The sequence below is a fragment of the Pan troglodytes genome, chromosome 5 (assembly GCF_028858775.2).
Source record: "Pan troglodytes isolate AG18354 chromosome 5, NHGRI_mPanTro3-v2.0_pri, whole genome shotgun sequence".
Lineage (NCBI taxonomy): Eukaryota > Metazoa > Chordata > Mammalia > Primates > Hominidae > Pan > Pan troglodytes.
In genome coordinates, this window is record NC_072403.2 from 143109946 (window position 1) to 143124516 (window position 14571).

The 14571-nt window shown below is 36.2% G+C and overlaps 1 protein-coding gene across 8 annotated transcripts in view; it reads left to right on the top strand.

The window, feature by feature from the left end:
- Positions 1–14571, top strand: part of AKAP7 (A-kinase anchoring protein 7) — a 148987-nt gene that overhangs the window by 76543 nt on the left and 57873 nt on the right. For all 8 annotated transcript variants that reach the window (XR_010158196.1, XR_010158197.1, XR_010158198.1 and 5 more), the window contains one exon: positions 8585–8732. Coding sequence is in view for 4 of the 8 variants with exons in the window: in XM_518739.8 (XP_518739.4) it covers positions 8585–8732 (148 nt within the window). In the remaining 4 variants the exon portion in view is untranslated. The remainder of the gene's footprint in view (positions 1–8584; positions 8733–14571) is intronic.

Genomic DNA, 14571 nt, shown 5'->3' on the forward strand with positions numbered 1-14571 from the left:
GATGTACAAAGTGGGTATGCGATGGACATGGAAAAGATGGTGTCGTTTGGCTTGTTTAGCTTTCTGGGGTCTGTGTGAGCAATGGTAGCACCCAGTGGGTATAGCAAAAGGGGAATATGCCAGTGTATATAATTTTTTGCATTCTATTATCTTAAGATACCAAATCCTTGTCTTTTGTCAATTTTTTCTTTTCCTGCCACACTCACTGCTTTTTTTATTAGTCTTGAAGTGCTTCTCAAAATTTGGTAAATATTCTTTCTTAATTTTTGAAATCTCTAAAAGAAAAGGCTGGGTGGAAATTACTGACTGGTTTGATGCCTATTTTAACTGTACTTTTAAAAAGCAAATCTAATGTTTATAGATACAGGCTGACTCTGAGTGCATTAGGAAATTTATGTAATCCAGATGGGCGCGGTGGCTCACGCCTGTAATCCCAGCACTTTGGGAGGCTGAGGTGGGCGGATCACGAGGTCAGGAGATTGAGACCATCCTGGCTAATACGGTGAAACCCCATCTCTACTAAAAAAAAAAAAATGCAAAAAATTAGCCGGGTATGGTGGCGGGCACCTGTAGTCCCAGTTGCTTGGGAGGCTGAGGCAGGGGAATGGCGAGAACCCGGGAGACGGAGGTTGCAGTGAGCCGAGATCGCGCCACTGCACTCCAGCCTGGGAGACAGAGTGAGACTCCATCTCAAAAAAAAAAAAAAAAAAAAAAAAAAAAAAGAAAGAAAATTTATGTAATCCCTGTAATTCTATACAGATGTTCCTCAGTTTATGATAGGGTTACATTCTGATAAGCCCATCATAAATTGAACACGTTATAAGTTAAAAATGCATTTAATACATTTACCTTATCAAACCTGATAGCCTAGCCTAGCCTACCTAAATGTGCTCAGAACACTTACATTAGCCTACAGTTGGGCAAAATCATCTAACACAAAACCCATTTTATAGTAAAGTGTTGCATATCTCATGTAAGCTATTGAATATTGCACTGAAAGTGAAAAAACAATGGTTGTGTTAGTACTCGAAGTATGGGTTCTACTGAATGCACGTTGCTTTCACACATCGTAAAGTTGAAATATCATATGTTGAATCATCCTAAGTCAGGGACGATCTGTATTTTAAAGTAAACAAGGGGAAATTTCACAATTAAATGTTTAAGTTTGAAATGTGGGCAAGGTTCCGGTTGAATGTTATATAAAAATTATTTTACATAGCCATGTGTGTCATGCTTACAAAGTCTTTGTTTACATTTCTTGCTCTATCTGGAGAGAAACATTCATTTTAAAATTGGTTTAAGGGCTACACATGATTCTTGGGTCATATGTTTAATGACTGTTCCATATTTAGCTATTGTTTTTTTCCTATCAGACTCCCTTATATCTGTTACGATGTCCAGGGAACAGTTCCAAACCAAATAAGGTGAAAGGCTTGTATCATTGAGCACCTTTCTTCCTTGTTCCATTTCCTAAGTTATAGGGGTGTCAATGTAAATCGCAATGCCACTATGTCTTTCCCATTTCTTCACCCAGTTCTTGTAACATTCAGTTGTTGGAGTCCTTCCTCTGTTAGGCAGGGGCATCTTTTCTAAGTAGTATGCAGGGAATACTCCTGGGTAGTTAGGCAGAGTAAGAGGCTGAGTTAGGTTAAGTAAGGTATCCTATTGAGAATGATGTTGGGGGTTAGAATGAGGGGGAGAAAAGTGAGAAGGAAGAATGTTGATGGGAAAAGAGTCCAGGAAATTGATTAGTTCATAAGAAAGTGAGAAAAGTAGAAAGTACCAGGTACATGGGGCAGGAGGATCTGGGAAAATGCTTTAGGTCTTTCTTATTTAAAGTTACAAGGCTACAATTAGTGATGTCTGTGGATGCATTTAAAATGTTTTGAGAGTGTACAGTCTCTTGTACACTGTCTAGGGACAGTATTTAGCTCTCATTTGAATGGTATCTGAGGTACAGTTATGTCTGAAGTTCTATCTTTTGATAACATAATCAGCTGAGGTGAGTGGTTCCATACTTTTGACCTCTAAGCTATAAAAGCACAACACATTCTACCATGATATAAATATGTTGCAATACATAGGCCAGTGTTATGTGGCAAGTTAAAGTTAGGATTTTTCTGTGAACTTATTTCTGATGATTTTCTACCAAACAGCCCCACTCTCCTGCTTCATTGTTGACGTTTTTTATACCAGTGAATTTTTTATACTGAGAATTTTTTATACTGAGAATTTTTTATACCAGTGGCTTACTGGCATTAATTACTTAATGTTAGAAAGTATTGATTAGAAGGAAAAAGCTATTGCATTGAAAGAAGGAAACATAATAGATTAAGTTGTAAGTGTATGTGGGAGATTTTGTTTTATTTTTGATGTATGGAAATAAATGGTTAAGTTGCTAAGTTCAGAACATGTAACAAAGAGCAAAACATTAGGAAAACAGATGATAGGAAGGAGGAGGAGGCTGTAGCTTGTTTACATTCGAGTGACCACAAGACTGTTCCAAGCCAAGAACACAGCTGGAGTTTGATGAAAGGGAGTTGAGTGCTCAGCTGAGACTGAGCATATAGGAATCTTTCTTGGATGCCTCATTTTTTGAGCCCCTTCTTTGTTTCATTATACTGAGAAAAGCCACATGCAAGTATAACAAACAGTTATGTGGCCAAACAGCATATGGTCTCTCCTGCAGTAAATGAGAAGGAGGAGGACTTGAGAAGAAAGAATTGAGGTTGGCTAAGTAGACAAACAATGAGCTTACGTGGGAACAGACTGTGTTGTAAATAAAGGCATTGCAGTGTTCTAGCGCTGTGCTTGTTGTATTGAGCCTGCAACCTTGAGAACTTCTTGGGTGCCAGTGACCTGTTGTTCTCTCTCTGGTTAACATGGCCTTAGTCAGTATAAATGAACCAAATGTTTGTGAACCAGAGCCATGTTTCTTCCTCTGGTCTGTTTGATGCCAGCACCTCCTGGAATGACACATTAGGACCAGGAGGCAACCAGCATTTTCGCTTGGTGGCTTTTGTGACGTGACTTGTGTTATTAGGAATCGTGTTGTCTTCCCTCTGTGACTGCTTTCCTAGCTACTTGATGCCACCAAGGAGCATCTAGCGCTTCTTAAAGTTTTAGGATAGGTAAAAGGAGGTGTCAGTAGTAGATTTAAAATGTGTAGCTCTAGCAGCTCTGTTTCTACCTACTACTTGCTGAAAGGTGTAATATTGTAAATGTTAGTTAGAATACTAGGGTAGAGTTTCTGCTTTTTCTTTCTGTAAAGCCTGAACATTAAACCAGACTGGAATGCTAAAAGTAAGTTTATAAATACAGGAGTTAGGGAGATGGCGTGCCTAAAAAAATCCCATGGTGAACTGAATAGACGCTTTAGCATAAAACAAAATTAAGAATTGAGAAATATTATATATGGAAATAAATAGCTGGTCCAGAAAACATAGACCATCTGTGCCAGTATTGTACCTGATTATTTGGAATATTAACAGTATAAGAAGCATTCTTTTTGCAGGCTGGATTATATGGATAATTTTTTCTATGTATAAGTAGCATCTATGAATTTTCTTATCTCCCTCTCTGAAATTAATTTACTGTAACCTGTACATATCACTTGATTTACTAATATTCATGCACTATATTAAGGGCATGTATTTTAGAATGCTAGAGATTCCCAAAGTAATTTTGACATTGGTTTTGGAAATATGATAGTATATATGATTGTATCTTAATAATGATTAATATTCTTAGAATTTTAATATTTTAAAGTAAATAATGGAGGGCTTGAAATTATTATTCTGCTCTTCTTTTCAATATATTATTTTCTCTACTTATTCTGAATCTGTATCCAAGCTCTATCTCTTACTAGCTGTGTCTTTTGGTAAGTGACCTCATTTCTCTGTGATTTAGTTTTCATATCTGTGGATAATAGTGTTATTGTGGTTATTAAATGAGTTCAGAAAAGTTCTTAGAACAGTGCCTGTGCATAGTAAATGCTTTATATTTTCCATTACTGTAATACAGATGATAGATGGCATCATTTTTTTTTCAGATTGGGCCATAATGGGCCACATAAAGTACTGTTGACTTTTCTATTTTTCATCACTCCTTATATTTCCGTCTGTAAACTAACTGACAGGCAGTTGGTGGGGTGTCAGGGCCTCAGCAAGACAGGAAACAGGCACATTCGACCAGGGGACCAAAGCAGAGCCCAGCCACATAGACTGGCCCGGAGCGGCCAGAGGAGAAGATGGGAAGGCCGCAAGGCCGTTCTCACCCTGGGTGCTGGACATGATCTGAAATCACCATGCTATTCTGGAGCTCATTGGTTGGTGCAGTGAAGCTCCTCATCTCTTTCCCTCCCTGTCAAGAACAGGCTGGGGTGGAACTGAGCCTCCTCCTGACTCAGAGGAGCTGAGGGAAGGCTGCAGCTGAGGGAAGGCTGCAGCTGGCGAGGAGGTAACCAAGTGTTCTGTATCAGGAGGATGGTGAAAATGAAATAGTGCAAATAACAGCAAAAAATGGAGTTATGCAAAGAGGTGAAGGAGTCATGAAGAACTTTAAGATTTGCCAGGGATAAGCCCCATGCCAATATATAATGTTTTCATAACTTTGAATTGCCAATATGTACATTTTCATTGGGGCAGTGATCACTAAAAGTGATTTCAATTTCTTAACCAATATAACATTAAACAAATGTAACTTTTTGCCACTTAACAAAAATAAGTGTAAGAGATTACTATTCTTCTTTAACCAGCCTATGCCCAAAATGGAAAGCGAGTTTGGCTCTTAAATCACATTCTTAATTTTGTTGTCAAGTCATTATCACAGGAAATGTGTATTTCTTTTATAGCTACTTATATGACAGCAATAAACTATTGGAAAACATAGCAGAAATCAAATCCAGGAATGCCAAGCTTACTATCAGTAGGACAGATAATTTCTTTGTCTTATATGAAGCCTGTTTATATTTTCATCATGGACGTTGTGATTGGTATAACAAGTAACAATAAGAAGTTATCTTCTATTACAAAAATGTTTCAACCTTCTTAATATTGATTTCCATTCTGACCACAAAAGGTTTGTCATAGAAATTAAAGATGAATAAGTGTATCTTATTTTTTAGAATCTTAAATGATTTTCACTTTGAGATTAGCAAATGTGAATTTCCATGTTTTGTGACCGTCTGTCTACTTCCTGTATTAAAAATAGAGTCAGAGGCATAGTAATGTAAGTCTGAGCCCTCTTTGGTACATATTAAATTATGCACATCATTTAGCTAAATGTAAATGATATGGTGAGTGCCTCCTGAGTAAATAATTTCCATTACTTATCAGATTGAGCCATCAGATGATTCTAAAAATACTCGTCATGCATTCAATGGCATTTTCTCTGGAGTGGACTGTTTGAGTGCCAAGTTACAACCAAGAATGAAATTCCTGTTTCCCGGTACATTGTATCAAAGGTTATCAAGTTTATTTGAACATCGCTGATAATTTTTCCTAAACTGTGACTGAAACTAGGCTAAAGATAAATTAAAACTTCAGTCATTTCTAATGATTAATTAAGATAGTCTTGAAAACTTTTTTCTGTTTGACGTTTCTTACCACTATTTTATTGTTTCAAAGTCTGATATTCCATACTTAACCTCCTATTTTCTCTTCTAATGTTACATTGCATAATTGAAATGTCACTTATACTGGATACAATTATAAATATGAAGCTCTTAAAAATATGCCTCCTCCTTGTTAGGTTTAAGGCAAAAATAACCTTCTAAGGACTAGACCATCACCAATCATATTCAAAACTCCAGGGTTGCAACACCCATAGCATGATTTGTTAAAGATACCTCACATATTTTTCTTCTACATGTGAAATAATCCTAACTCTTAGCCTTTATAGATCAAATTTAACAATTTTCATGATATCTTTTGAACCCTCCTAACATTGTATACCTCCATTGATAGTTAAGTAATAGTGCCTTGGGTCTGGCCTATGATGAAGGGTCTGGCCTATGATGAAGGGAAGCAGAGAATAATGTTGGGGGTCCACAACCTGAAAATAATGCCACCACGCAGCCTTTTTAGCTTTAAAATATAATCTGGGAGGATGATGCTTCTGAAACTATTTTGCCATCCCAGTGGATTCATTCAGAAAATAGGGCCCTTCTTAGGCTTACCCTAAATGATCCACTTTTGAGGTCCCATTTATTTCCTCAGAATCATAGTCTTCCTTTTTTTTTAGTATGAAAGAAAACACCACCTGCTGCAGCTGGATGGTGAGATCAATTCAGATAAATTTTATCAGAAAAGAAATATATTGCCAAACAAAAAATTTCTCCAGAGAATGACGATCATGTTGAAATTGTGATATATATCAGACAATGCAGAGGCTTAGCTATTTCTAGGTTGTTTATTACTGAAGATTTTTCTGATCAGGGCATATAATTTCGGTGCCTTCAAAAGGCATCATGCCTTTTTGAACCATAGCTCTCTCTATAAATTATGAGTTAAGGAATTAATTCTGTTTCACTTGCTAGTAAAAATTAACTCCTAAAGACTCATGTTGGAAATCATCTGTGAAAAATTCTTGCAAAACAGTTAGTGTTTACCTTTTGCTGAAATTAAATTAATAAGCCTAGAAGATTAGAGTCAATCTCATGTTTTATTTCTTTAAAAAATGACATTTTACAAAACGGAAGTGAAGATTATAGCAATAGTGGCTAGTCGGTGCTGCACTGGTTTCTTGAAAATTGAAGGTTCTTATTTGTCTGCTGTGTTATTGCCAGTCTTCTCTCCAGTCTGAAGGAATGACTTTCTCCAACCTGCACACCCCTACACACACACATACAAGCATTTAGAAGACAAGAATGGTTGCTCATTTTCCATTTACTTTGAATGTTTTTATTCTTGATATGTTATCTCGAATGAAGTTATTACATAAAGTTCACTAATGATAATGACTGTGTGTATGTGTGTGTTTCTATATAATTTATTATATTTCATTGTTTTAAGCACTTTTATAAATGGACTTACTTAGTCCACATAACCCTTTGAGGTAAGGGGGAGAGATTAGGCGTCCAGTTTTAGACATTGAACAAAAACATACATCAATAGAGACATGTTTAATATGATATTAAAAATTAAGATCAACCTAAATGTCCAACAGTAAATAATTGGATGAATAAATTTTGAGACTTTCATGCAATGAAGTACTATGGAGAAAAATATTTGGCACATCTGTATATTATTTTGGCACATCTGTATATTATTATATTATGACACAGCATATTTGCTGAAAATATAAAGCTGGTTATCAAATAGTACTCAGGGAACAACCACATTCTATAGAAGAGAAAAAATGTACTTTGTATTGGCAAGGAAAAACTAAACACATAAAATTATAGCAGTGGCAGTTTGTAGTGATTTAATATTTTTGCTTTTATAAATTTTTTCCCATTAACTAGTTTTCTAAATAAGTTTTTGTCATTGAAAAGAGAAAATCTATATTCTAGTTACTTTAATCTTATGGACTGTATTTTGGGACTCTGAGGCTGAGTTGCAGGGCCATTGTATAGTATAGCAGAGGCAGATATATTCTTTCCCATGTTTTGGGGAACTACAGAGGTACCAAGGGCATCCGACTGTAATTTTTCAACAACCAGCTGTTTCTGCTAAGAAAATACACTGAAAATAAGGAGGAGCAGATAGAGAAGAATTTGGAAGATCCACTGACTTCCCTGCTCCAATTCAAGTAATCTTGTCTTTCAGATGATTCTTACATAAGAAATTTAAAAATTACATCCATCTTATTAGGGCATTTTTCCACTATAAAATGTTAAGATCCAACTTACTTTTTAAAGATTTATAGTATTTTATTTTTTCTACCTTACTTTAAAAAAGTCTATCTATTTCGCCGGGCGCAGTGGCCCACGTCTGTAATCCCAGCACTTTGGGAGGCCGAGGCGGGTAGATCTTGAGGTCTGGAGATCAAGACCATCCTGGCTAACACAGTGAAACCCTGTCTCTACTAAAACTACAAAAAATATTTTTTTGTGGTGACAGAAAAAATACAGGTGTGGTAACACGCGCCTGTAGTCCCAGCTACTCAGGAGCCTGAGGGAGGAGAATCACTTGAACCCTGGAGGCGGAGGTTGCAGTGAGCCGAGATCGCGCCACTGCACTCCAGCCTGGGTGACAGAGTGAGACTCCATTTCAAAAAAAAAAAAAAAAAAAATCCATTTCTCCATTTTTGTTGGAGATGATTAGTCTTTCCTTGGTATCTCAAAATTTTAACTCAGTATACTTTATTATTTCTGGAGCTTAAAATGTATGAAGTTCTGAAAACTGCCAAATTTAAACCTAACACTCTTTATTGATGGTTTTTTAATACAACTCCTTCTAGGTAGGGAGACTTGAAAAACAACTTCACAACAATTTTATTGTTGTATATCCATTTCAAGTGCCAGTAGGCAGTGGTGTAACAATGTAGTAATGTAATAATCAGGTTCTAAGAAAGTGATGTAGTTATGAACTGGCTGCATGGGTGAAATGATTGATTGATTGATTTGTTTTTTCATTTCAAGGGAGTGAAAAAAATAGATCCTGATTTATATGAAAAGTTTATCAGTCACAGATTTGGAGAAGAAATATTACATCGCATAGATCTTTGCTCCATGCTGAAGAAAAAGCAAAGTAATGGTTATTATCACTGTGAATCTTCCATTGTGATTGGTGAGTGTCATTTAAAAATTATTTATTATCTTTATTTTTAATTTTTCTGGCATCACTTTTATCTTGGCAAATATTTAAACTTAGTTGTGTACGTTTTTCTCAATGATATACTTTCCTAAGTATTATGTTTTGACAATGAAACATTGAAAATTTTCTAGAGCATTTTTCATATTTATATTGATCAGTTAAGACTTTACTACCTGTAGTTTTTATACTTCTGGCTTTAAATATAATTATAATGAAGTCTGGAAATATTGATTTAGAAATCATTTCAATTTAATTTTATTTTATGAACATGAAGAAAACATTTTCTCCAGGGAAGGCCTCCATGACCTTCCACAACTGGCATTTTGTATTTGCTGCTTGTAATTACGAATAAAATGATTCCAGCCAGAAAGTTTCACCTTGAGAAGAGAAAATATAGGTGGCCTGCAAAAATTGAAAACTTCACTTTCTTCCTTAAAAAAGATGTTTTGAGGGGAGGCATAAGGTTCATACATAAATGCATCTGTCAGATGGCAGGAGATGAGACAGACTCATATAAAACTGTGTTTCCAGGTGGAAAGTGTGTACACTTAGGGAGATCTTTCATCCAGAATAGAGCTATACTCCACTTTTTGCAATGTGAACGTATTTCAAAGCAGCCAGCTCTGTTGTGATTCAGATTTATTATTTCAAACCAGACACTATTCTTTTAAAACTGTGAACTTCAAGACAACCTGATTTATATGCTTTTAAAGTAACATGAAAATACTCAAAGAAGACAAATACATGCTTACCTTGTTTTATTGTGCTTTGCTTTATTGTGCTTCACAGATATTGCCTTAAAAAGACAGTTTATTTATTTATTTTTAAGAAATTGAAGGTTTGTAGCAACCCTGTATCAATTGTCTTTCTGGGCCATTTTTTCTAACAGCATGTGCTCTTTTTGTGTCAATTACATTTTGGTAATTCTCACAGTATTTTAGACTTCATTATTATTATATCTGTTATGGTGATCAGTGATCTTTGATGTTATTATCGTTATTGTTTTGGGGCACCACCATATGAATTGTATTCATATAAGATAGCAAACCAAATTGATAAATGTGTGTGTTCCGACTGCTCCACCGAACAGCCATTCATTCCCCTGTGAAGAGTCGTACATCTCTTACCTTAAATCAAAAGCTAGAAATGATACATTGGAAGGACATGCAAGAAAAAAAAAGCTAGAAATGATTAAGCTTAGTGAGGAAGGCATGTCGAAAGCTGAAATAATCCGAAAGCTAGGCTTCTTGTACCAGTTAGCCAAGTTGTGAATGCCAAGGAAAAGTTCTTAAAGGAAATTAAAAGTGCTATTCCAGTGAACACACAAATCAAAAGAAAGTGAATTAGCCTTATTGCTGATATGGAAAAAGTTTTAGTGGTCTAGATAGAAGATCAAACCAACTGCAACATTCCCTTAAGCCAAAGCCTGATCCAGTGCGAGGCCCCAACTCTCTTCAGTTCTGTGAAAGGTAAGAAAGGTGAGCAAGGTGCAGAAGAAAAGTTGGAAACCAGCAGAGGCTGGTTCATGAGGTTTAAGGAGAGAAGCTGTCTCCATAACATAAAAGTGCACGGTGAAGCAGAACGTGCTGATACAGAAGCTGCAGCCAGTTATCCAGAAGATCTAGCTAAGGTCGTTGATGAAGGTGGCTGCTCAAAGCAACAGATTTTCAATGTAGACAAAACAGCCTTCTATTGGAAGAAGATGGCATCTAGGAGTTTCATAGCTACAGAAGAGAAGTCAATGTCTGACTTCACAGTTTCAAAGAACAGGCCGACTCTCTTGTGAGGGGCTAATGCAGCTGGTGACTTTTAAGTTGAAGCCAGTGCTCATTGTCCATTCCAAAAATCCTAGGGACCTTAAGAATTATTCTAAATTCAGTCTGTCTATACTTTATAAATGGAACAACGAAGCATGGATGACAGCACATCTGTTAATAGCATGGTTTACTGAGTATTTTAACTACTGCTCAGAAAAAAAAATTCTTTTCAAATGATTACTGCTCATTGACAGTGCACCTTGTCTCCCAAGAACTCTGATGGAAATGTACAAGGAGTTTAGTGTTATTTTCATGCCTGCTAACACAGTGTCCATTTTGCAGCTCATGGATCAAGGAGTAATTTAGACTTTCAAGGCTTATTATTTAAGAAATATTTTTGTAAGGCTATAGCTGCCATGAATAGTGATTATTGTGATAGATATGAGCAAAGCAAATTGAAAACCTTCTGGAAAGGATTCACCATTCTAGATGTCATTAAGAACACTTATGACTCATGGGAGGAAGTCAAAATAGCAACATTAACAGGAGTTTGGAAGAAGTTGATTCCAGCCCTCATGGATGACTTTGAGAAGAGATTCAAGACTGCATTGGAGGAAGTAACTGCAGATGTGATAGAAACAGCAAGAGAATGGCCAGGCGCGGTGGCTCACGCCTGTAATCCCAGTACTTTGGGAGGCCAAGGCGGGCGGATCATAAGGTCAGGAGATCAAGACCATCCTGGCTAACACCGTGAAACCCCGTCTCTACTAAAAATGCAAAAAATATTAGCCGGGCGTGGTGGCGGGCGCCTGTAGTCCCAGCTACTCGGGAGGCTGAGGCAGGAGAATGGTGTGAATCCAGGAGGCGGAGCTCGCAGTGAGCCGAGATCACACCACTGCACTCCAGCCTGGGTGACAAAGTGAGACTCATCTCAAAAAAAAAAAGAAAAAAGAAAAGAAATAGCAAGAGAACTAAAATTAGGAGTGAAGCCTGAAGATGGGATTGAATTGCTGTAATCTCATGATAAAACTTTAGTGGATAATGAGTTGCTTCTTACGAATGAACAAAATAAGTGGTTTCTTGAGATGGAATCTACTCTTGGTAAAGATCCTTAAACATTGTTGAAATGACAACAAAGGATTTAGAATACTACATTAACTTAATTGATAAAACAGTGGCTTTAAAGGGTTTGAGAGAATCAGCTCCAATTTTGAAGAAGTTTTACTGTGGGTAAAATGTTATCAAACAGCATTCCATGCTACAGAGAAATCTTTCATGAAAGGAAGAGTCGACTGATGCAGCAAACTTCATTATTGTCTTATTTTAAGAAATTGCCACAACCACTCGAACCTCCAGCAAGTACTACTCTGATTAGTCAGCAACCATCAACATCAACAGACAAGACCTTCCACCAGCAAAAAGATTATGACTTGCTTAATGCTCAGATGATTGTAAGCATTTTTGGCAATAAAGTGTATTTAAAGTAAAATGTGTACATTTTTTAGATATAATATTGCTCATTTAATAGACTGCATATAATGAAACATTTTATATGTACTAGGAAACCAAACAATTCATGTGGCTTGCATTATTGCAATGTTTGCTTTATTGCAATAGTCTGGAACTAACCCATAATACCTCTGAGGTATACCTGTATATGTAGCTAAATATTGCAAGGTCTTTAACCAAGGTAATTTATCTCCAAATCAGCTGGAAGAACACCTATGGATGTATACATCCTGAAAGAATCTTAATACTGACGTTTATTAAAGCATTTAAAAAATGTTCAAGAGACACAATTTTACTTCCAAATTTTCATTAGACATCTTCAGAGGTCCTCATTTTACCTTTCAAAGACTTCAGCTATTTTAAACAGAAGATATTCAGTATGTCGTTTGAATTTTATATTCTGAAACATCTCAAGTCTATTTTAAGGAGAATTTTCATCTTTTCAGAATCTCTGTAAGAGAGCTGTCTTCCATCCAAGTTTTGATGAGGACCAAACATTTCTGTTTAGGTTCATTGTAAATGGAAAACTTAGATACTTCTTGTGTAGGACAGATTTTGGCCGGCTTCCCCTATCTTCTCTGTCAACCTTATAAGGTCTCTTACAAGGCCAACCTTATAAGAATTGCAGTGCCTCATTACCTTTCTCATTCCTGTTAAAAAAATTAGGAATATGTTGATATTGCTGAAAATATTACAGGACTGGCATTATGAAGCTTATATCATAGATTACCTAAATTGACACTGGACAGTTCTATTCAGCCTACCACCCTCCATCACTGTGTTCGAGCCACTGAGATTTCGCTTTCATTGCTCTTTTTCAGTTTATAGTCTTTAAATTTCCCGTTATGTGAGGTAGTTTCTCCAGATCTTTCCATCAAGCTTCTTTATTGCTGTTACACTTTCTAATTCAAAACAATTTTGCCTTTTTCAAACGCTGCCAATCTTGTATCCCCAAGCCAATCATTTCACAATGTTTTAAAAAATGATTTTTGCTTATTACAAATGCTTTCGTGGGTCACATTTGGCGATGACAATATAAACTTTAAAATCATATGTGCATCTAAAGTGATAATTCATTGTTATAATTAACCAAGTTTAATGTACACTAGAGTTCATTTGCTTATAGATATTATTGATTTTATCAATCTTACCTATATTTTATAACAATATTAGATTTGGGATACTTTGTTTTATTTCTTAATCAGATTTAATTGGCCTACCTTGGTTTGGCTTCTCTTTGATTTGATCCTAACTCAAATTTAATGTCAATTTCTTGAGGCTTGAGCCAACATTTTATGGTATACATTAATACCGTGGGACAGATTTCTGATCTTAAGATATTATTCAGAGTTCTAGGATAGAAATTGGGCCTCAGGGACACTGAGAACTTCCTGATATTGTTCATAAAACTTTGTATGTAGGTACATGTGTGAATTTTTCTGGGGAGATAATTTAGCCCTCATTAGATTTGCATATTTCCTATCTTTGTTAATGGTACATTCTTGGAGAGTGCTAGATTACAAGTCACTGATTATCTCTTCAGCCATCTCTGTTATACCATTTAAGACATCTTAAAAAAAAATCAGTTAGTATATATGCTACGTTTGTAAAGTTTCCAGTTGATTCACTTTTTTTTTTTTTTTTTTTTTGAGACAGAGTCTTGCTCTTTCACCCAGGCTGGAATGCAATGGCTTAATTTTGGCTTACCACAACCTCTACAACCTCCACCTCCTGGGTTTAGGTGATTCTCCTGCCTCAGCCTCCCGAGTAGCTGGGACTACAGGTGTGCGCCACCATGCCCGGCTAATTTTTTTAAAAATATTTTTAGTAGAGACAGGGTTTTGCCATGTTGGCCAGGCTGGTATCGAACTCCTGACCTCAGGTGATCCACCACCTGTGCCTCCCAAAGTGCAGGGATTACAGGCGTGAATTACTGCACCTGGCCTCCAGTTGATTTACTTTCATATTTTCCTGTTCTATTCTTTGCTTCATGGATATTAATTCTTCTGTCATGTCTTTGAGGATTTCAATACAGTCATTTTTTAAAGTTCTTTTCATATTTAAAAAAATTCTGTGATTCCTTGGGAATGAATTCTTGTAGTTGGTCTTCTGTGGCCCTCAATTTCCTCTAGTGCTTTTTAAGTTTTTTTTGGAGCTCATCTTATTGTGCATGTTTTCCCCTCAGAAGCCCATGTGGGTTTTGTGGTTGTCACAGCCCTGGTCCCACAGGGTACATTGCTTTGAACTGAGTTAGGAACTGGCAACCACAAATCATCCTCATCCGTAAGGAGTTGGGATTTCTTTTTCTGGATTCTGTTACCAATTTGTGAGTTGAGAGTAAAGATATTAGCCTTTTGTTTGCCATATTGGCTTCAAATATTTTCCAGGTATTATGTTGCTTTTAATTTTGGACAAGGAACTTTATATATTAAGTGTTAAGTTTTATCAAATTATAGGTGAAAATTTCTCTTATGATTTATTTCATGACCATTATGATTAGCATTATCTTCAAACCAAAGATTTGATATATATTCGTTCATATTTTC